Consider the following 24,409-nt stretch of genomic DNA (forward strand, 5'->3'; position numbering starts at 1 on the left):
AAGGAGTTAAAGCAGGTATCACCGAAAGCGCCATCTATGATTAGCTCCTATTTATCATATTAGTGATTATCCCAGTTACAGTCAGCAGCAGAAGTTGCTAAGCGGGCGAGGTGTTCAAAATTACCTTGATGCGCTCTTATTCTCTTAAGAATAAAGGCGCGTTAATAATTTTGAACACCTGGCCTGCTTAGCAACTATTGCTGCTGACTGTACATGCTACTGTTTTGGAGGCTAGAGTTGAGTTGAGGTTGAAATACCAGTATCTCCATAGATATAAAGGGGCCCACAGATTACCAGTTCACCGGACGATATCAGCCTGATATCAGTTTTTCGGAACTGTCACCAATTGCGATTAACTGACAGGCTGATATCGTCCGGCGAACTGGTAATCTGTGGGCCCCTTAAGAATATAAGGAGATCGGGCATGCCGGCCGATTAGTATTGAGGTTGTGTCGGAAAGTTCTTTACCCCCACACATAGCACAGGTTATACGTGCATCACGCTCAAATATGCAATATGCTCTGAGGTCATGGTATAATAATATACTCCACCTGGTACTCTCTTCCGACCACGTGACTGACACAAGCCTACGTCATCATGGGACAGCGCTATATAATAATATGCAATAGCGCTATATAAAGTGGCAATGTTATTGTGACGTAGGCTTGTGGCACTCTAGGAGAAGACCATGTTTTATTAGACTATGCTCTGAGGTCTCTTAATAAACGGACACCGCGGCACCGATTGAAATAAGTAATTCACCTTATAATATGTAATATCAAATTACGATCGCTACAAAAAATTCGTTAGTTTCTAGGAAACTGGAAGATATACACTAACATATAATACTTTTAACAAAATGCATTTCATATCTTATCTAAAATATCAGTACTTAATACGAAACACTCAACATTTAGAAGCAATTAACTAATCACTTAAGTCTTAATTTTCATTCAGAATTTTTTGTATAAGTAAAGTAAAAACCGGTTTACGAACGTAAATTCAATGACGTTTTGCGAAATATTTTCCGTAAAAGGTCGGTCATTGGTCTTTTCAATTTTTTTTTTCTAGTACGGAAATGCTAAAATCCTGAACAGTTATTTGATCACATACAGATGGCTAGATGGAGAATCAAATCAAAATACCAATTTGGAACCAAGGAATGCGATAAAATTATAATATCGAAACATACAATAATAATGAATTTAATGTCAATATTATTAAATATTCTAACACAGTCTAATTACGAACAGCCAAACCTAGCTTGTATTTATTTTAAACAAACGTTTGAAATGAGACAATAATCTATAGACACTCTTTCCGCCATTTAAGACATACTGCCAACAACGCATATTTGATTAAAACATATACACAAGCGATTTTATATATATTTTATACACTACTGTATATTAATTTATGTAATCATAATAACGAAAAAAAGGAAGTTAAGTATGCACATTTTTGTTAGATTAAAGCATATTTAGGTTGCCTGCATTTTGAAAATGAAAATGTAGCAATAAGCTTTGATGCGTTCACGTGTGACTGATATATTCACTGGCTTAAATAAAGCATGAATCAATAAAGATTGTATTTTTTCTAGTTTTCCGCCAAAAGAAATTATAAGATATACTTAATATGACACTGAATGAAATTGTGTTCTAATCGGTACGTATATAAAATACGGCCAAATGCGACTGCAATACATAGCTAATAAGTTAACTATTAGATTTTTAAAGCCATTTTGTGTATCGCTCAATTTGATCTATGGAGAAAAATACATAATTTAACCTTGCCGACGCCACGGTCGGCTATACACGACATCAGGTACAGTCAACTGTAAAAATATGGGTGCACAAATCATCTCAAAAATATGTCCCATAGCTCTTATGTCAGCGAATTAAGAACTATGGGACATATTTATGAATAAGTTGGCTACACACATATTTTTACAGTTGACTGTACCTTCTTGGAGGATATAACCAAACGGAGACGCCTTGCCTGTAATTTTCTGTACAAAACCGTCTGCCGATTTTTGGGGGAGTGGCACGTCAAATGTATACGAAACGTAAAAATAGCCATGTCGGATAAACGTCAGTCCATACAATATGTATGACTAATGGCCGTCTATTTTCGACAGAGGGGAACGCCTGTTCGCTACTCCGTTTGGTTATATCCTCTAAGGTCTAAGGGTACATTACATTGCCAAATAGGTTTCCTATTTTGTGTTATAAAAACAATTCATGATTAATAATCGAATAACATACATACAGACGAATTTATAGCCGCAGCCATTTTTTTTATTATGTTAAAAATAGTCGTGATGGTCAAAATACTAAATGAACGTTTGAGTGTAATACATGCACAAGCTGTTTGCTCTAGTCTACGGTATCCTCTTAAGGCCCAGCCATACAAATGCGAAACCCAAATTGTCAATATGAACCTATAGTGCAGGAAATAGGGTTGAATTTTATTTGTTTTAACATTTAACGAAACAAAAGAAATGCAACTCTGTTCCATTTGAATATGGTTTAAATTTCATCGAACTGAAGAAGTAGTATAAGTAGGGCCTTAGGCCTTAGGAGGGTATAGCCCAACCTTAAAACGGGGGCTGGAATCCAAGCCCGGTCCGTTCAGTCGTTACCACAGCCAACGCCGCCGCGCGGCCCCGCTGCGTCATTCGCTAGGCTGTTCTCCTGGAAATGAACAAAAAAATAATTACTCAATTACAAATCTGTGAACATACATACCTATAACATATAGACACAACCGAATACAGAACCTCTTGGAATTGAAGTTGGTTAATTAGGGTTGACTGGAAGAAAATTAGTTATAGCATTACGTCCGCATTTTTGTACTTTTTACTTATTAATAGTTTTAAATAAATAAATAAATAGTTTGTACCTATGTTGCTTGATGCTATCAAAACTCTCATGGTAACCACAGGCCTATGTCCCTAAGTACTTTTAATAATCTATTAAACCTTTTTTATTACCCTTAAACGAAAAAAACCGGGCAAGTGCGAGTCGGACTCACGCACGACGGGTTCCGTACCCTAATGCAAAAAAGGCAAAAAAACAACGGTCAACCATCTAAGTACTGACCCCGCCCGACGTTGCTTAACTGCTGTTAAAAATCACGCTTGTTGTATGGGAGCCCCACTTAAATCTTTATTTTATTCTGTTTTTAGTATTTGTTGTTATAGCGGCAACAGAAATACATCATCTGTGAAAATTTCAACTGTCTAGCTATCAAGGTTCGTGAGATACAGCCTGGTGACAGACAGACAGACGGACGGACGGACGGACGGACGGACGGATGGACAGCGAAGTCTTAGTAATAGGGTCCCGTTTTACCCTTTGGGTACGGAACCCTAAAAAGCACTAAATAAAGCTGAAACGAGTAGGTATTGTATAACTCCTAAGGCGCTCATTTTTGACAATCTAGTTAAAACAGGGCTTATTGACACAGTATCTACTTCAACTAGAATTTGGCTAATATTTTTTTATCCTGACATACGTCAAATGTCGGATTTGAGCATATCTTCATTCGTCATCCGTCACTTACCCTCGTTGTTGTTGTGTCTCGCTCGCACTAGCCGCTCCGGGTGCGAGTGAGCGAGCTGGGTATAGTCGCGGAACACCTCGTTATACGTGTCATCGTTAGACGACATCTCGGATTCGCGCATTTCCTCGTTCAGCTTTGTTAGCCGTAACCTGCAGGACAAAACAAAAGTAAATTTTACTTACAATCTTGTCTTCTATCATACGTTTCATGATTACGTCCTAAAGCTAGGCTCAGAGGGCCTACCGCGAACCACGTTCGACGTGTTGCCTCCCTGTCGCACTTGTAAATTCGTACGTAAGTGTGACAGGGAGGCAACACGTCGAACGTGGTTCGCGGTAGGCCCTCAGGTCCGCGCGGTACCGCACCAAGACTACCTGCAATACAATCAAGTGTAATCAATACCAGGTGTAGCTCACTCCGCGATTTCGTCGCGTCGCTACAAGTACATGCGGCCACACCAATTTTGGTGTCTAGCAGAAGTGGTTGCCGCTCACCGCTACGGAACGGACGCCTGCTCGCGTTTGCGCCAGGCGGTCATATCTACCGTAATAAGACGCGTTTTGTTAGATAGTGAACCTTCTGTAAGTACCTATTATAAGTATTATAATTTTTTCTGTGTCAATACTCACAAGGTGACGATATCGGCGTTAGCGTGGCTGACGGCGATGTCCAACGGCGTCTGTGATTCGTGGTCCGCTATTGACTGATCTGCTCGGTACCGTAATAAAAGGACAACCTGCAACACCATATTCAATTAAATAGTCAGAAAAAAAAATTGCCATAATTTACAGGGTCGCAGTTGAAGCAGCCTCGACGAAACCGTTTAGTGAGACCTAAACGGTTTCGTCGAGGCTGCTTGCCTAAAGTTATTAGCTTTGCTTCACTATCGCCGTCCGTACACGGCGACCCTGCCTAGTGGCATTAAGCAAATGTGCCAAATTCTCATTTGGATTTGCTTCAACAAAACCAGGGCTGATTACATAGCCAGGAACTGGTATAACCTTTCTTTTGTGTTGGTTACTAAAATCATGTCTTAGCAGCAAAAAAATCGTTATCCTATCACTATTCGACAATCTATGCATTCTTGTGGTACACTTTACGGAAAAACTACTGCACTGTTAGGTTTGAGATTTAACATAGTAATTCAAATTGATGTCTAGATGTGTTATCAAACACAAAATAAGAGCTGGCCACGTGGGCCATACTGAAAGTTACTGGATTCTGATATATGAGACGACTCATTTTTTCTAAGTGGCCAGTCCAGAAATTTTCAGTGTGATCTAAGTATTGTAAATTTGGATTTGTTCGCTCACCTGGGCGGTGTGTCCGGCCTCGGTGGCGAGGTGGAGCGGCGTCTTGCCGTCCTCGTCCTGCGGGTTTAGCTTGCTACCATTTAGCAGCAGGAACGAACATGCCATCACGGAACCCTGTACGAAAACAAAAAAAAATTTAAGTATCATCGTATTAACCAATGGAGTGTCCAGAAACTTTAAAACTGGCACCCCTAACTTTTTAGAAAGTGATACAATTTTTTGGCGTACAATAGGTAGTAATGGTAACGATTAGGGTTAGCACTAGCGGTTGATAAAGTGGGGCGTTGCGTAATGCGTTTGGAATGTGGCGACGCGTTTTCTCAAACATTTGTCTATAATAATATATAATAATAATTTAGCCTATATACGTCCCACTGCTGGGCACAGGCCTACTCTCAAGTGCGAGAGTGCTTGGGCTATAGTCACCACGCTAGCCTAATGCGGATTGGGGACTTCACATACACCTTTGAATTTCATCGCAGATGTATGCAGGTTTCCTCACGATGTTTTCCTTCACCGAAAAGCTAGTGGTAAACATCAAATGATTATTTCGTACATAAGTTCCGAAAAACTCATCGGTACGAGCCAGGATTTGAACCCGCGACCTCCGGATTGAAAGTCGGACGTCATATCCACTCGGCCACCACCGCTTCAACGTTTGTCTGTCGGGTGGTATCTCATTTTGCAACAAAATAGCTGCGTTCCACGGACCCCTTTTTCCCCTGCGGCGGTAGAGTAGCACTTGTACAAGGATGCATACACTGAGCACGGCGTTGTGCAGCGGCACTCGGCGGCGCGCGCCGGGCGCGTGCACGTCGGCGCGCGCGGCCAGCGCGGCGCGCATCACCGGCACGTTGTGCGCGCGCGCCGCCCGCCACAGCACCGCCTGCGCAGACAGCGACGAGATCTCCTCCGCTTCTGGAACGAGTACAATAAACTTAGCTCACATACTCCGCCAAAATGCAAGCGTATAAATGCGGCCGATGAGCGCACCTGCGAGACGGTGTGATAGGACACGTGACGCGCGAATTCAACGCGATGCGCCGCTACCGCTTCACCGCATCGCTAAAATCAAACCAACTAATCGCGCTCGCGTCACGATCACCGACCTAGAATACCTACCGCTTAACATTACTATGCTTAATAACAACTCGCTAAGGACAGGCGTCAAATCCGATTTCTAATGTCGCATCCGATGCGAACCGGTAACGAAGCCGAAAAGTTAAAAAACTATTACGAAAGTATGTAATGACAATACGAACCTACATACGAGTTAGTGGCAGTGCCGCCGCGTGATATGAGAATTAATTGATCCGAACTACCGGTTCTAAGGCATAGAACCATAAAAACGCGCCTAAAGCCTCGTCTCCATATCGCGCGGCAAACCATCGAACATATTGGCTCGCGAAACAGCGGCGCGAGCCAATGTTCGATAGTTTGCCGCGCGATATGAAGATGGGGTTTAAAACGGCATTAGCAACCACAAGCTCTTACTGTTTTTAGACTTACTTACCCAGGTCGTCTTCATCCTCGCCCTCGGTAGAGTCGTGGTCGGAGGGCAGGCTGAGGGTGAGATTAACCTGCCGCTCACTGGCCAACTCTGACCCGATGAGAAGAACCGGGCTGTTTTCACCCGATCCGGACTTCGTCGAGCTCTCTGGTGAAATAATTATTAATAATAAAATAGGTCTCTCAATATTAGATTATATAACAAAAGCATTAAACTTACCCATTGAAAAAAGTTTAAAATAAAAGTTTAGAACGACTTAAACATCGTAATATTACAAGGTGTACATAATGCAGAATTGTAAACTTGTACACTTTGTCGTACGTTCGCAATAACTAACATGGTAAATGTTAGTAGTCTATTGAGAAAATTAGATGAATTGACAAATAATAGAATAAGTTACCGCTCGTGTTACTGTTAGCGTCACTTTTTTCGTCAGGTATGGTTTCAGGGACTGCTGGCGGAGCACGGACTCTGAAAACATAACAATTTAGTTAGATAAATAATAAATAAATAAATATTATAGGATTTTTTTTTTTACACAAATTGACTAAGCCCCACGATAAGCTCAAGAAAGCTTGTGTTGTGGGTACTCAGACAACGATATATATAAATATTTAAATACATAGAAAACAACCATGACTCAGGAACAATAGTTATTTGTTTTACAAGGGGGCAAAGTTGTTGTTTAACCGCTCGTGCTAATATTGATACGCGAGCAAGCGAAAGATTCCAAAATTGAACCACGAGCGTATCGAGTGGTTCGAAAGATGGAATCTTGAGCGTTGCGAGGGTTTCAAAACACGAGGGTTAAACAAAATTTGCCCCCGAGTGAAACACAAAATTTTTCACCACACCAACTTGAAGCAAATATTAAATGTAAACTATCAAACAAAATCAAACCAAATCAAATCCAAATTAATGTTATTAAATATTTATCATCCAAAAATCATCATTTAAAAGTCATTTCTACCAGTAAACATAAGAAACCAACTCAAAATTTGCATTTGATTACTTTGTCTCACATGTGAATAAAATGCTACTTTGTAATAATTTGAATAAAATACTTTGCTATCAGTTTGTGAAGTGCAAAGTAAGCCTTTCCGAGCTGGTGTGGTGAAAATATCTGTATCATCATACAAATAAATGCCTTTACCAGGATTCGAACCCGAAGATAATAATACTCGTAGAGGGTACTCTAGTATTTTTAAATCGTGGTTCAATTTGATCCGTTGATATGAATTACCTAGCCATATGTATCCTTTGTGAGATAAATTAGGCATTAAACAAGTTTTTATTTAAGAGCTTTATAATCTCATTATTTAAATTTACATCAAAACTGCGTGTAAATTGTAAAGCACATTAGTCCTTAGAAAAACAAATGATATAAATATTATTACTCGATGCTTTATTAATAGTACGCCATGTTATTTGCACGAATTCATATTTTATAGCTAATAATAACGATCAAACCGTAATATAGACATGGCAGACATGCACGACACAACACACATAAAAAGTATGTATGTATGTCTGTCACTTTATTGCACAATTGCACATAAACAGGTTTACATAAAACGGACAAAACAAAACAAAGGCGAACTTATCCCAAAAAGGGATCTCTTCCAGCTAACCTTTGTTAGGCCCACTTGCACCATTCTAATAACCCGGGGTTAAGCGGTTAAACCGTTAACCTAGTGTCAAATTGTACTAGTAACCATGGTAACTCCAGGTTTAACCGGTTAACCCCAGGTTAGTAGAATGGTGCAAGTGGGCCTTAGTAACTGAACTTACGCACTAAAAGTGTTAGTAACAGAACTTACGCTAGGTTAGTACAGATTCCGGCGAGGTTGCGGAAGAGTACTTCGGCGTTCCTGGGAGCTCGCCATAGAGCAGCTAGGCGGCAACAGAGGGGTTTTAGTGGGTAAAGCTGGGGTCTCGTTAGCCCACAACAGGGAGTCCCACATAACCATCCCGACCCGTCCCCGCGTCGGGTGGTATGCGTAAAGCATTTCCCCTCTTTAAAAAAAAGGTTAGTACAGAATACGGACCTGCGGCGGGCGCGGCGCACGGACCAGCGGCTGCGGCAGCGGCGCGGCGCCGGCTCGCTGGCGGCCGCGTCCAGCCGCGCCGCCGTGATGTCCTTCACGAACGACAGCGACACGTACTTCGCGCGGATCCAGGCTTCGCGCACCGCGCTGGAACGTACGGCGATGGTTAATGGGGTCGCCCGGTCGAAGTATTTGGGTCGATCGACTATTTCTTATTGTTATTCTGTCCCATCAGCGAGGAGACAATAGTAGCATAGTTTCTTAGAAGAGCTGCTGTACCATGTTCTACAAATGTCCCATTATGGAAAGGCCTTATAACTACCAAAAAAATCATGTTTGGTTAATTTAAATACGAAATAACTAGTATTTTAAGAGTGACCCAGGAGACCGTAACCATGGCAACAGTGACAAGAAAAAGTTGATTGCCCTGTCAATCCCTAGATTTGTGTAAATTTTTAGTTTTTTAATGGAATTTTATTCCCTGGATGCCAGCCCTTTAAAACATATCTCATATAAAGAGGGGCAAGCTATGATGGCGCCATCTATGCAAACCTTTGACAGTTGCCAACCTACACTATGGTGTACCTAATACCTACCTAAATGCAAAAAAGATTCTATGCAGGGGGATTAGTTATCACTGCAGATTACTGTACCTACTGCTAACTGCGAGTTGATTTAGTGTTTCGAGGCTTCCATATCATTACGCATGAGATATACCTCTCTGCAAGATAGACAGATGGACGTACGGAAAGTGGAGGAGGAACTAGTTTGTCATCGTTAGGGCTTATTTAGACGATGCGAGAACTCGCATGCGAGTTTCATTGCATTGCGGGTATTGATCAGTCGGTTGAATTGGACGTAACCAACAGTCTGCAATGTAACTAAAATCGCATGCGAGTTCGCGCGCCGTCTAAATCAGCCCTTAGGGTACGAAATATCAACTAAAATTGTGACACAAATTAGAAAAAAATACGAATCCCTCTATGAGCTCATTTTAAAGCCTTCTAATACTCAATAGATTAGAACTCACGTTTCACAATCCGGCGTTGCTCTGGTGACAGTACTCCCTTCTGTGTTAGCTTCATAGATTAGATTCACTATTTTGTTGCCCAGCTCTGCCATAACCTGCAACAACAAAAAATACAAACATTAATTAGTATAAACAGACAGCAGATAACTTCCACTTTCGTTGGATTTCGCAACTATTATTTAATTTAAGGGCGAACTGGCGTAGATTCGTCTGTCGTTCAACGTGACCACAACTGCTCTGCCAAGAGTAATTCGATGGAGAAGAAGATTTAATTTAAACATAACTATAGCAAAAATATCACGATGTCCTTCAAAAAGCACATACCTTTATGATTTCAGGTTCCCAATCATCGAGTGTAAGAGATCTTACTTTGCTGACGTGTACTCCAAGAGATCGATGTATGCCCGAGCATTCTGGAGAGAATAAAAGTTCCTGTGAAACTGTCCTCGTAATAGGGTAATTCGCCAGTAACTGGCCACTTTTAGTAACTGGCCGCCCTAAACTAATAATGAATTCTATTCACCTATAAACAGAATTCATTTTAGTATAAGGTTTATGGTTCCAAAGAACGACCTCCATATGTTCATTCTATTTCAATAAAATTTTAACCTTCTCTAAGGGCGGTATTCCACCTGTCCAATTTCTTTGTCTAATGTCATTGCATCTCACACTCACATCAAGCAAAATGTGAGACGCAATACACATTGGACAAAGAAATTGGATAGGTGGAATACCAGCCTAATGCACAAAAAGTGACATTTAAGACTGCTACATTAAATTTTAGAAGAAAAAAATGTAATATTTTCTTTAAGCGTGATTTACTATCCATTAACAAATTACGAGGCCAAACGCTTTCAGTAGGTAAGTATATTGGGTTAAAAATCCCAACCAAGGGATCTTATTGTTTTCAGGGGCCCTTGCGGATACACTTTATTCTTTGTTCAGGCAAACACTAAGTATAAGTTAACAGCTACAGCTAAGACACTTATACTGTTAATACATATGTAGTCAGTATCATAGAATTAGAATACTTGTATTACACACAAGGGACTTACTTCGACCCATAGGGATATTTTGTGCAACCAAAGGGATACTAAGGTTCTTGTACTTATTATAGAATGTATTGTGATGTACCTATACAAAGTGTGATGCCGAGGTTGATGCTGGCCCAGCGCGGGTTGGGGCCGCCGCAGTCGCAACAGAAGTTATTGCCGGGAATATTCAGCAGTTGCTCCCATATCCTGCACAAACAAATATGCAGTGTTGGCCGAAAGTTAATGCGAATTGAAAATGTTGGCCATTAACCACTATAATTTGAACCTTAAACCGTAACGGACGATTACAGTTTACGATTCAATTTATAATGGTTAATGGCCAGCATTTTCAATTTGCATCAACTTTCGGCCAACACTGCAAATATGACGAGTTTAAACAGGTTTTGTCGAAAAAAAATCGTCTCTAGATTCATATAAAAAAAGTACAAAATGATATGCAAATACAAATCTTAAAAGCATTTATTCTAAAGTAGGTTTTTAACCCGATTTAATATTTCGCAATAATGAATAAAATGAGAAAAGTATTGTTAAATCTGGTTTTCCAAATGGTGTCATATTACAGGAGTGCAATAATTTTTTTTATTGAATAGGTAAGACTTATAAACTTATACCTACACTTTAAAGGACTGATAGGCACTACCTATTTCGATTGAAAAAAAATGGCAGGTAAGTTACAAATCGTCTATGTAGGTGACAAATTGACAATTTTGCCTGGGCCAACGGTTTTTTTACCTGATCTTCCTCATGCCAGGAGGCATGGTTTCCAAAGAAGGTGCGTCGTGTTGGACTCTACAGTCGTCGCGGCTGCGACCTTGTTGTATGGCAGACCGGATCCCGTGTTGTAAAGCTGCGATCCACGACGCGAGCATCTCTCCGGAAGCTTGAAGCATTTCTGTGTCAACAGTTTCTTTACCTGATCTTCCTCATGCCAGGAGGCATGGTTTCCAGAGAAGGTGCGTCGTGCTGGACCCTTGAGTCGTCGCGGCTGCGACCTTGTTGTATGGCAGACCGGATCCCGTGCTGTAAAGCTGCGATCCAGGACGCGAGCATCTCTTCGGAATCCGCTTGTAGCATGTGGCTCCTTGAATTAAAAAGATTAGAGTCAAATTACACAAATACAAACACTAACCCGTACAAAGGTTAGAGAAAAGTTCTTGATAAATAACTGTCGACATTATTTAGCACCCGTGTAACACGGCAAAAAACCAAAATAGGAAATTTTTCCAGTCTTTTGATGTAAAAAATCTTTATAAAGTGGCAGAAAATCTATATTTTCTGGCTTCTTTTTCTTGTAAGTCGGTCCTTCACTGCTGAGGATCGTGACTCCGCTTGCTATATTCTGCTTGGGATTTTCTGGCTAAATCTATATTTTTATGGTTAGGAAAGAAACCCTTGAACATAAGTTCAGAGGTTTCTTTACTACCCATATTATAGGTGGACCTATAATATGTTATAAATACCCTTTATTCGTAAAACTTAGCTAACCTTTGCAAAATTTTGTCACATTCTAACAAACTCAAAAGTCAAAATGACATATAGGGATAAATCATCATCCTTGCGTTGTCCCGACATTATTGCCACGGCTCATGAGGGACATATAGGGACAAACGATTATCAAACGGTTCACTAGATTTGACAGACGTTTATACACCGTATCTCTATGCAGTAAAGTTTAATATTAAGTAACAGTGTCGACGTTGGTAACGTAATACTTACTTGGAGGGTGAAAGCACTTCGAAGCAGAACCGACGCTCGCCGTCCAGTACCGGCTTCACCGTGCACAATCGTAGGTCCTCTTCCATCACTGTCACATTCAGCTCTCCTGTCCTTTTCCTACAAATAAGAAATACATTATTTCACGTAAATCAAGACTAAGATGTGTTAAGTCACGTAAAGGCTGATTTAGACGGCGCGCGAAATGTCCAATTCAACCGACCAATCAAAACCCGCAATGTAATGAAACTCGCATGCGAATTCTCGTATAGTCTGAATGAGCCCTTAAGTACATACCTATATGGAAAAGGTATCAATCCCATGTTCATTGTGAACGTGGGAATATAATATAATAAGTATATGTATAAAGCACAGTGGGAATATAATTTAATAGGTATAGCATACCGAATCCCATAATTACATAAATAATATACATATACTTTTATAATAAATAGCTCGAAGTTCCAATACTCCTGTTATTTAGAAACTAAAGTCAGCCGTGTCTTCTCTGTGAGAGTAGCGTCTTCTCGGTAATACATTTAAATACAATGATGCAAAAAAATACACAATTGTAAATTAAATATTCGATGCTAATTCTTTAGTTACACGTCCACGACCAATGACCTACATTACGAGGACTTAACCCCGGCCTCGTCCGTTGCGAAATGTATTAACTGATTAGTTACATTTAGTACGAATCTGTGTAAATAAACACGAAAACTCGACGAAATAAGCGGAAGATTAAGTCCTTCAGTCAAGGCATTAAAGTCGATAATCGGTAATTCAGTAAACGCAAGCCGCATATAGCTGCAGAAGTTATTAAGTAATTTTCTTTATCTAAATCAAATAAGACAATACTGATGTGCTACTGTAATAATAGATTTTGTAGTTATTTTACACTAACTCATTTCACGCTAAGTTTCTATTATAATTAGTATAATTACGAGTATCGTCGGCTACGGTCGTAAAATGCAACGCGATCCAATTAAATTATTAGCTTGATTTACAAGGACTGTAATGCAACCATTTGTGACGTTATCTATGAAAAGGGACCTTATTGTCGATGGCGCTTACGCCATTATTAACGATGCTCCGACATAAATACAATGCCGCGCGACACTGTGCGGCGTAAGCGCCATCGATAATCAGGTCCATTTTCATAGATAATGCCCCATTTACCGTTACGACACTACTATTACGAAACAAACTCACCTGTAGACTAATCGGTTGTCATATAAGTAGAACCAGCGTCTATTCCATGTTTTAAACGCGTTTGAAGTCCTTTTGAAAAGATACCCTTGCATTTTCGGCAAGCTTTTCAAGCAAGGGGTACTAAGCAGTCCATCTTTACAGTTCCCATCAGGGGGCTTGCAGCTTGGTAACACACTGTCCTTACTATTCACGATTGTATGCCGGTTTTCCATCTCTTTATCCAATATTTTAGTGTCGTTACGCATTGTTGACACCTGCAATTGCAATTAGCGATGAATTCAGTTGGAATAACATTGAATGTGGCAATTAGTCGACAATTAGACGTATAACTTTCTTTTGATTCCGTATAACACTTGGGTAATGTGACGCGTAATTAGTGTTAAGTTATTTTGCAGATCATGCAGATGTGATAGAACGGTAATAAGTATAAAAAAATATTAGACTCATTTGATTGAAGATTAAATACACGAATTAGGCGAGGATTAAATTTAATAAGTTAATTAACATGTCATTGTCATGGGTAGATTGGGCAGGCACATATTCATTGTGTAGCACATATAGAAATGTATTTACGTTACGGATCAATTTTTTTAGTTCAAAATAATAACTAGTAACAATAGTTGACTATCCATCATATATGCTACGTCTTTTTGATGAACTTAGTCTTAAAAATATGTATATCATAAATAAATAAGTTCGATCACACGTAGCCTAGCGTGCACTATATTGCTCATAAGTACTCGTATTTTAAATGCGTTGAACTTTTATTCGATAGTAGAAAACTCCAAATATAAAAAAAAAACTTTTCTTCGAGTGTTAACTAACTTCAACTAACTTTAACTTTTTTCTTTTCTTTTTTCTTTTTTGCAAACGTTTTCTTTTCTTTTTTTTTTTTAGTTCTCCGAAGGATGATATAGAAGTGTAGAAGTACCTCGTCAGCGGTAGACTTGAGGAAAGGCTCCAGATCCTCAGACAAGTCGGCGCCCTGGTGGTAGTACGTGCAGCACGCCTGCATGTACGACAGGAACTGCAACAAGACATGGTGTATGGTCATCAAAAGCCACAGACAAAACATCCTCCAGACTTAGTATAGTCGCGCTGCCCCCTCTGCCACGCATACGGTAATTTTGTCAGAGTCCTTATGGTGACAGAGTAGTACCTTCTGCTTGAGAATGACACAAACGTTGACAAAACAGATCCATAAAAATAAGATTAGATATATATTAATGCATGTGTGGCCGTGTTAATCTGTAAAATCAACGTAGGCATTCTGGCCTTGGCTATATCAACATAATCGGAAAACAATTGATCACTGGTCATAGCGTGGTACCTCGGCAATGGCTACTTTTTATCATTCTTTCTGAAGAGAATGTTCTTAGCATAGAATTTAAAAAATATAAACTTATTACTATTAGCCTATTTTGTGTCCCACTGCTGGGAAAAGGCTTCCCCTTCCTTTCGCCACTCATCATGGTTTAGGGCATGTTGCCGCCAGTCGCTGCAAAATGCCTCGATGTCATCCCGACATCTCTTTTGTGGTCTGCCTCTGCCCCGGCTAATCTGCGGTGTCCATTCGGTAGCCAATTTGGCCACTGATCCGGGTACAAATGACAGTTTAGTAGCACATGAAAATAATTTTACTTACAAACGCATATTTCGCACAAAAACATTAATTGTTTGCTTATATTATCGTTAATCTATGACTCATAGTATGACAAACAAGTACGTGCAGACGTATTCGTGAGTAACTGTGAGTCCATACACAATTTGTGTGCCATTTATAAGCACCTACATAACATCGTAGGATTAATGAAGGTCGATTTGAATGGGAGATCCCTTATACGGATACGATCATCTTTGAACTTAGGTCATCTTTTTTGTGTATGAATTTAACATAGATACTTACACATAATCATATAGAGTCGTAATTTCATAGAAGTTTGACTTTTAAAATAACACTTACGCACTTATAGCATAATCTGTGCTATCAAAATCGTTGCAGAGTTAGCTTGGTTTGAAGCTGCAATATAAAATTGCACGATATAAATATACCTAAAGCAGCAAAATAAATACCTGACACACTTTATTGCGATAGAGGCACGGACGTTCCAATTGTTAAGTAAGTTAAGGTAATCTTATGCAAGATAAAAGATAAGGTAAAACCATTTCTTATACCTGAATGAATTCTAAAATATAAGGACTTATTATATATAAAATAGGTAAGTAACTATACCTAAATATACAAACCCGTAAAATGTTGGATAATGACATTGTACTTTAAGGTGTATTCGGGTAAATTCGGAAATTGGGTAATTCCGAAAATCATTTAATAATGACTCATATTCCGTTGTAATAGTCCCTTTTCGGAATTATCCGCCATTTTTTCGTGTTTTTACCTTTCGGAAGTACCCGGATACATTTTAATTAAATTTTAAATTAATATAAAATTTATTACTGATTATTGCGTATATTGAAAACTGTGCCCCTAAAAACCTTGTAATATGTCCAAAATATCCTAGGAAATTAAAGGTTTACAAAATGCTTTTATGACTTTTTTTTTGTGAATTGTACAAGTGCAGCACATTTAGCAATTTTAACTGAGTTTCTATAAAATGATTGCGAACCGCAATCAAGTTTCAAAGAAAGGAGTTTGCGACTGTTTCATATTTCTTAACAAGTCTTACTATACTTGGTCAAGCAGATCTTGTCAGTAGAAAAAGGCGGCATATTTGAAAATTGTAGGCGCGAAGGGATATCATCTCATAGAAAATTTGAATTTCGCGCCTTTTTCTACTGACAAGATTTGCTTGACCGTCTATAAAAACCATGAACGTGATAAATAAATATCAATAAAATCATATTTAAGAAAATAGGACAAAAATAATACGATCCTTCGCCCATAAAAAAAAACCAAACCTTAGCGCACGTAAGATCTCAAGACACTTAAAAAAAATTAACACACCTACTCGTATATATTTGTGGGGCTTTTCCCAAATCCTTATCAGCATTACACACTCAGCTGTTAAAATCCAACTATTTCAAAGGATCACACAACACTGCACTATGAAGACGCACTCGACAATAGAACACTCCGTACTATTGTACAATTACGACTGAGACCGCGAATTCGCGATATGACATCGTGACAGCGATCATCGATATGAAACGATAATCCTTTCAATTTCGCATAAGTTTGTCCCTCAATTTAATACAGGTGTGACAGGGATGCAACATTGTGACACAGTTCCATTGACGATATCGAATACTTTCAAGTTAACCACCATTCACCATGTCAAATCTTCATTCAAATTTGAAGATGCTTTAAATGTAGACTTTATAACAATTGCAGCAAGATCGCTTTTGCAAGTACTCAATGGTTATGGATAAGCTTATCTGAATGAAATTCTCGAGCTTTGTTTTTTTGTAACGATGTAAAAAGAGACTTAATGATTATTGCAATAAGATTGATTATGCAAGTACTCTATAAAACAAATACGAGTATTAGAAAGTAAATTAGTTGTGTTTAGATATGGTATCATTGGCGGAAGTATACGTAATGTATGTAGGTAAACAATTCCGGGTAATTTGTTTCGTATTGACATAGATACCGAAATTACTGCATCGAATCGATAACAATCGATAAGGACAGGTTTATGTACACACATTAGCTCTAAGTGGGGCTTTTAAATATTAGTGAAGTATTCGATTCGTTAATAAAATAAAAGTTTTGGTTAATAAAATAAATGGAATGCAAGGTTGTCTGGAAGAGATCGCTTTTTAGCGATAAGAAAGCCTGTTGTTTAACCTCTTCTTCCTGTATTATTTGTATTGTTTTCTGTAATGAGGTGTGCAATAAAGAGTATTTATATTGTATTGTATTTTATAAATGAAAGAGCGCTCCCGGGACGCTCTTAATACATCTTGCTCACGCTTACGCTCATAGAGGGTGAGAGAAGAACCTCTAGATCTAGACTAACGAACTCGTAGAGAAATGGACATCGATTTCGCCTTTGTACTGCCTATCCTGTGCCATAATTGGTTTTGTACAATAAACTTAATATGTATAAATACAGAGATGTGAAAAATACTTTATAAAAAGTATTTAAATACAAAATACAAATAATTCCTTGATAATACTACATATTTCAAATGCAAAATACAAAATAGTTTTTGAATTTGTATTTAAATACAAAATACGAAATAGGTATTTTCAAAATACTTTTTAAAAATACAAATACTTTGCGATAAAAGGTACTCTGAGTAGTGAATACTTAGTCTGAATTAAAAAGTATTAGTAGGAATTTCCGAGTTGAAAAGACTCTCTTTATTCTTTGAAATCAATCCTCTATCTAAAGTGCATTTCTAGTTGTTTGCTCATGTTAACCGGTAGGATGTAGGTATGGAATATGGATGATGGTTTTTAACGGCCAACATTTAAAGAATTAATTTGTAATGTTTTACAGCTAGTATAAGCCTCTCGTTAGTGTGATGAAAACGTCTCGTTTGTGTTTCACTAAGGCAGAAAAGTTTGTTCTCCTCTCGTGCCTTGAAACCCTCGCAACACTCAAGATTCCACTTTTTTAACCACTCGCTACGCTTGTGGTCATGTGCGACGTTACTAAACAGACAACAGTTCCATGTTAAAAGAATGAGAGAGTTGCCAGGATTGTAACATCAGAAGAGATTGTAACTCCTATCTACATTAATTACCTGCCTACTATGAAGTATTTTGTATTTTGAAAATAGAAAATAGGTCTTAAAAACTATTTTAAATAAAATACAAAATAGTTTTCTTCAATAGGTATTTTGCATTTTGTATTTGCATTTTAAATACAAGTATTTCAAATAAGTCACATCTCTGTATAAATACATATGTACTCGTAAAGTCAAGATACCTATGTTGTGTAAAAATATGAGTGCAGACATCAAACTCAAAAATATGTCCCATAGCTCTTACGCCAGTGAATTAAGAACTATGGGATATATTTTTGAGAAGTTATATGCACCCATATTTTTACACTTGACATACTCCTACTCATTTATTCATAATATTCTTAAAATATTACATGTCAACATCAATAAAATATTATCATCACATAATACGAAAAGAAAGATTTATTACAACACTATTAAATAAATATAAAACATTAAATTAGCTTAAAAATAATAATACAAATTATCTCTAAACTAAATAAACTTAAAATGAAAAGCCTATAAATAAAAAACGTCCCCCAAGTCACTGCCGATGGGCAGTGTGCTCAGAAGGCTGGCCGCATTGCCACGTTGTATGGCAAAACTAACGCGTTGAGCAAAATACTAGCCAGCCCTCTGGTCCCCTGCGGCATCTATAAGGCGCTCCGCTAAGGCCCTGTATATACGGCGCGCGCTTGGCCCCCACGGCCCCAGCGTTTCGACCCCAAACGCCTCAAAAATATAACTACTGCCAAGGGTGGCATATTTGCGGCGTTTGAGGTCTTCTGCCATGGACGCGGCATGACCAGCATCTCTGCTGGTGCCCGGAGTGGGACGGCGCGAGGGTATCAACACATGTGGCATCCCAGACTAGAGGCCGTCCCAACTTCCACGGCACCAACGTCATACCGTCGGGCCTCTTGCCATGGTCCCTAGCCAAACCGACGGGCTCGAGTATGGCCGGGACTTTGACGCTGACAAAGGCCCTTCGGATGACGTCGTTGATGCTGGCGACGTCACATAATTGAAAATAATAATAAATGTATGTGTTTACATTCAAATGTACTTATCAATAAATACGCGGTGGGTTGTATATACGCGCAGGGCAAGTTCAACACATATGAATATTTATGAAGCATCCGGAATCAATTCTATTACCTCACCTTACGGCTAGGTGCAATACGAACTACAGTGTCGTGACACTCGTGACTAATGGAATTACATTATGGTTTATAAACAACGTAAATCGGTTGTAATGGGCCGGTTATTATTGGAGTAATCGACAAAAAAACATACAGATACAGTCTACGTCAAAGATATGTTTAGTGTTTACACTTTTCCACCTTACTCCTTTATATATGGCGAAAAATGTAAGTCTCCCCCACCCCCCGTAGGCGGCATACTCACAATGACTAGTGAAATTCATAATGGAATACGCTTTACGCCCGCACGCGGGCCCTATCGACCAATGAAAACAGTTCTCCGAATGCGGGCCCTATGGCATTCGTTTTAGAATTCTCCCGTACCCCGCACGCGGAACCTATCGACCAATGAAATGATCCATACAGCAACGCATTTTACCTATTATGTCCCCGTTTCCATTCCTTCTTGGCTATGTACATTACTTACATACTTACATTTTACTATAAGTCTATAGCAAAGCTATTTTACTAACAGCAACAAAATCAACTGACCATAGGTAGACCTTATTTCCTTGCGATAAGGTACACGGACGGTCATTAACGATGTCGAAGATACTGGCTAAACTCGTGAATGTGCATAGCTTCACCTTGAGATAGCAATCGACGGATACTTATTGTTACTTAATTGCTGTTACCGGTCTTCGTTGCGATTCTATTATGTTCGCGTCAGTAAAAAAACATTAGCTATAAACAAAGAATCGTCGATTGTATAAGATGTGTAAGTCTAAGAAATCGTCCGAATTTGACCGCTTAAGAACATACGACGTTACCACTTAATGTATAGGACCGTACAGTCGGCTGCAATAATATTTTACACAACGAAGGCCGCAAAAATATCTGACACGATCTTATTTGTGTGTCACATATTTTGGCGGCCTTCGAAGAATAATATATTATTGTATATGGGGTCCAATACATTCCACGACTCTTCTCTTTCCGAACAGACTTTACCTTAGTCATTTTCTGGGCGTGATCGACCACTGGACACCATGAGCCGAAATCAAGAGCGTAGGTTTATGTCTTGACACCTAAATAATAAAGTTAATTTAATAAACTCACAGTGGCCAATATCTCGTGGCGCTTTCGCGCCTGCAGCATGGTGATTTTCTGGACATGGTCGAGCGCCGTGTGACGGAAACAGGAGCGCGTGGCCAGTAAGAGATTCACCGCCTCCTCCACGTCGGTCGGTTTGTGTCTTGACACCTGGACAATAGAGTTCAAATTTAATTAACAGTTTGACATATTACATAACCTCAAGAGTCTAAATATACATTAAAATGTACATATTCGTTGCAATCTAATTTGAACCTTTCATGAAACAAATAAAGTAGTATTTGTTTTGTTTCATTGCGTTTTAAAACAAACGAAATTCGTTCCAATTTACTTAAAGAACAAGGTTGAAATTATAAATTGGAAAACATTCTATGGTGGGTCCTACAAGGTTAAACTGATCCGAGGTTTGTGGTATTAGGGGCTGTCCATAAATTACGTCATCGATTTTTGACGATTTTTGACACCCCTCCCCTCTAAAATCATCCAAAAATCATGCTTCAAATGACCCCGTTTCCTCCTACGTCATACTACCATCATCCGATGTCCAGACACCCCCCCTAATTTGAAATGACGTAATTTATGAATAGCCCCTTAGTGGTGGAAAGTGTTGGTATGTAGATTTTATACCCTAATACTGTTTATAATGGAGCATGATGGCGTTAGAAGTTAGGATGAATTATAACATGATAGTTATAAGGTTAACTTTTTTACTTGTATGTAGTAAATAAATAAAAAAATATAACTAACAGGCAATGTCAAGGATCCTCTATTGGTCATTTTCCATCTCATAGTATTGAATCGTAAACTTCCCTAAAAAATAAATGATATTACTTAGATTTATTTGAAAGCATCTACTATAAGGAAATACAAAGGGGCGAAACGGGTTGGTAATGGGTGTAAACACGATCAGGGGGAGAAGGAACAATGTACAAGGTTGGGTGGTATGTTTAACGACTTCTATGCAGTCTCGATCTAAAATCCTAATGCTTAAAATATATATGGAGAATATATTACAAAACTATCGTCAACATCTTTTTAATGAGTCTAGGTATAGTATTTAGTATTTAAATAGGTTTTATAGGTTAACTTAATATTCACCTGTGAGTTCCTATTTAAAGCTAGATCCAGATCATTTGAGATTTTGTCGAAATGGTGTTTGCTCTCCTTCACACCCTTAATATCTCTGAAACAAAACGGGAACTTGAGTCTAAATAGAATTGTCCTTTAATTTAACTTGGTTCTTACGTTAGGGTTTTACAATGTGAGTATAAAAGTACAATATAAAAACACTTACAAAACATTACAAAAAATATATAAACACATTATAAAAAACCTAACCTAGGGTGCCGCCAGCAGCGGGGCAAGGCCCAAGCTGCTGGTGGTCAGGGCCGCCGAGTGAGTAACTGACGTACTATACGCGCCGTGTCCAAAATTACCGCATTCTCTATTGTTCTCATTATTATGCTTGTAATATGATTAAAAGTCATCATCATCATCATCATAACTTAAGAGCTTTTGCTCTTGTTGATGGAGTAATCGCCAATCATTTCTTTCTTGTGCCAGTGTCTTTTAATTTCCTCATACAGCACATTATTTTTTATTTGGCTGAGATAAGTAAGTCTAGGTCTTCTTCTCTAAAATCTTCTTCTTCTATGATTAAAGGCAATTTACGCAAACAAAATAATTGATGGACAAATTAAGTTATATAAGATCTTGCTACAATAGGACTTTGTCTGTATTTTTATGACAGTTTTATCATAATGATGAATCACTTGTGGTTGCTAACATACTCAGAACACATAAATAAAATGTGTATATGCCTAATGAGTAATGAACATTGATAAATTTGGGGGGGATTAGTTTGGGTTTAGTGTAATCCCACATTATCATTTTGTGATATAGATAGACATTTAGATATTTTTGTTAATATCCTGTCATAAACAGATTTGGAAACTACCTAATGAAAAAAGACTACTAAGTTTAGAATACAGTTTCTAGGTTTTGAAATTTACCTAATTACAATGTGTAACTTATTACAGATGTTTTAATCTGTATGTTTTTCTTCCTTATGGCTAACAAAGTAAAGTTCTTAATTTAAATATACCCTTAATTAAAAAAATTAGTATATCTTCAGATCAGAAAAATTAAATATATCTTTATTTCAGAATATACCCTTAAATATAATATATGTTTTCAGTATTTGTTGTTATAGCGGCAACAGAAATACATCATCTGTGAAAATTCAACTGTCTACCTATCAAGGTTCATGAGTTACGGCCTGGTGACAGACAGACGGATGGACAGACGGACAGCGGAGTCTTAGTAATAGGGTTTTTACCCTTTGGGTACGGGACTTTATATATTGTTGTCTGAGTACCCACAACACAAGCCTTCTTGAGCTTACCGTGGGGCTTAGTCAATTTGTGTAAAAATGTCCTATAATGTAAAAAAAATACTAACTAGCCAATCATTTTGGCTAATCATCCGTCAGTTTAACTGTAAACTTGTTTGGCTTGTATTAATGAGCTATAATTAGATTAGGTTTCCTTGGAGGAAATGTTTACCTAACGGTGCAATGACTCATGAATGGGCAGCTTTAATGTTTACATATGGGCTTAATAGCTCTTTTAGAAAGGTACTTGAGGCCTATTCTGTTTACGTTTGTTTTATAGACTCATAATAACTGTTTATTTTTGGAAAACTACACATGATCAAAGTTGGGTTTTATACTTTAAAGTAATAATAGCAAAGTCTACCTCAGCCTTAGCCCAGCCTTAGCCCAGTATAACGGGCTAAAAAAAAACTTGTTACTTACCCAAGTACAGAAGAAAGCACACAAACAAACATGGACTTACACTTTAATAAAAGCTGTGAGATTCTTGAGTACAGTCCTGGAGGCCTGGTCCAAGAGTATGGAGTGGAACTTGTTCATTTCCTGCAGTGCATGGATCATCCGGTTCAGCGTGGCTATCACCGTGGGGTCCTCCGAGAAGTAACCACTCAGGTCCCAAAGTGCATTTGTGAAAGCACTACAAATAATTACAAAATTTTGAATAGACAATAAAACTCAAAATTTGTTTAAACTAATCAGTTGATAATCAATAATAATTATTACAGATGAACAAAATTTATTGTAAAAACTCCCCTTGAAAATGTGGCATAATGTAATAATTGGTTTAGTTATCCCCAAAAAAACATAAATTAGGAACTTCATACAATTAGGCAATTAATTGAAACATTTGATATAAGTTTCTTTTAACATAGTAATGTAGTAATCATTAACAGCATTACTTGTTATTGATAACATGAGTATTTACTTTTTTTTTAATAGAGCCGTCATGGGAGTCTATGGCAATACACACAGGCATTGTTAATTATGGAATAGCATTCCCACAGCCATAATGAACAATTCAATGATATAACAGTCTCAGATGACTGCACAGCAATGCATTTGCAAGAAATATACACTACAAGCTTACCCTCGATGAGTCATGTACGTTTTTCCTGAATCTATCATGACTGAACATGCCTTGAGAACTTTATCGAGCTTCAACTCCAAGCCGTCGATACTCGCCTCCTCCGTTTCCAGCTGTTCTCTGCACACACAAAAAAGGAACTCTTACACAAATATTTAACACACACAGCACGTATGAATTTCACTTTCTATCATAACAAGAATAACTTTCATTGGTTTATGTGCAACTAATTACCGAAATTTCGGCGAATCTCTGAGGCACTCATCGAAATCTATTAAAGGTTTCATAATCAAAACTGTGAACACAATTGCATTGATTTAATTACACTATATGTGATATTTTAATTGAGTGTTTTTATCTTCGTGTCGAACAAAAAACTGGCGATCCACCTCTTTCACAAATCCGACACGAAACGTCAGAACGTCACACATCTGTCAAGTGGTACAGATAAAACAAAAGGATTACAAACAGATAATATTTTTGAATATAAAAGCATGATAGCCAACATCGAAAAAATAAAATTGAATAAGTACTTTTAACT

General features: G+C 38.2%; 1 protein-coding gene across 2 annotated transcripts; it reads right to left on the reverse strand.

Moving 5' to 3' along the window:
- Positions 1 to 404: 404 nt before the first annotated feature.
- Positions 405 to 24,289, reverse strand: LOC134670289 (arf-GAP with coiled-coil, ANK repeat and PH domain-containing protein 2). Of its 2 annotated transcripts, none has more exons than XM_063528034.1 (20): positions 24,103 to 24,289; positions 23,872 to 23,988; positions 23,248 to 23,421; positions 21,491 to 21,575; positions 20,399 to 20,542; positions 14,377 to 14,472; positions 13,446 to 13,699; positions 12,237 to 12,353; positions 11,434 to 11,601; positions 10,600 to 10,706; positions 9,790 to 9,878; positions 9,466 to 9,560; positions 8,436 to 8,582; positions 6,788 to 6,858; positions 6,391 to 6,534; positions 5,638 to 5,792; positions 4,878 to 4,991; positions 4,194 to 4,300; positions 3,565 to 3,713; positions 405 to 2,693 (listed from the first exon to the last, which is right to left on the reverse strand). In XM_063528034.1, the coding sequence occupies exons 1-20, from the start codon at positions 24,153 to 24,155 to the stop codon at positions 2,674 to 2,676; spliced, it is 2,406 nt and encodes an 801-aa protein (XP_063384104.1). In that variant the 5' UTR covers positions 24,156 to 24,289; the 3' UTR covers positions 405 to 2,673. The 2 variants fall into 2 exon arrangements, with proteins under 2 accessions (XP_063384104.1, XP_063384103.1); XM_063528033.1 differs by having other exon boundaries at positions 5,638 to 5,795.
- Between the last annotated feature and the right edge of the window lie 120 nt (positions 24,290 to 24,409).

Source organism: Cydia fagiglandana, chromosome 13, assembly GCF_963556715.1.
Source record: "Cydia fagiglandana chromosome 13, ilCydFagi1.1, whole genome shotgun sequence".
Taxonomy (NCBI): domain Eukaryota; kingdom Metazoa; phylum Arthropoda; class Insecta; order Lepidoptera; family Tortricidae; genus Cydia; species Cydia fagiglandana.

Coding starts and splice junctions, on each gene's coding strand:
- LOC134670289 (XM_063528033.1), bottom strand. CDS start 24,155: ATGAAACCTTTAATAGATTTCGATGAGTGCCTCAGAGATTCGCCGAAA. Junction 13,700..14,376: donor TCAAGTCTACCGCTGACGAG/GTACTTCTACAC, acceptor TTGCAATTGCAG/GTGTCAACAATGCGTAACGA. Junction 6,859..8,435: donor GTGCGCCGCGCCCGCCGCAG/GTCCGTATTCTG, acceptor TTATGTTTTCAG/AGTCCGTGCTCCGCCAGCAG.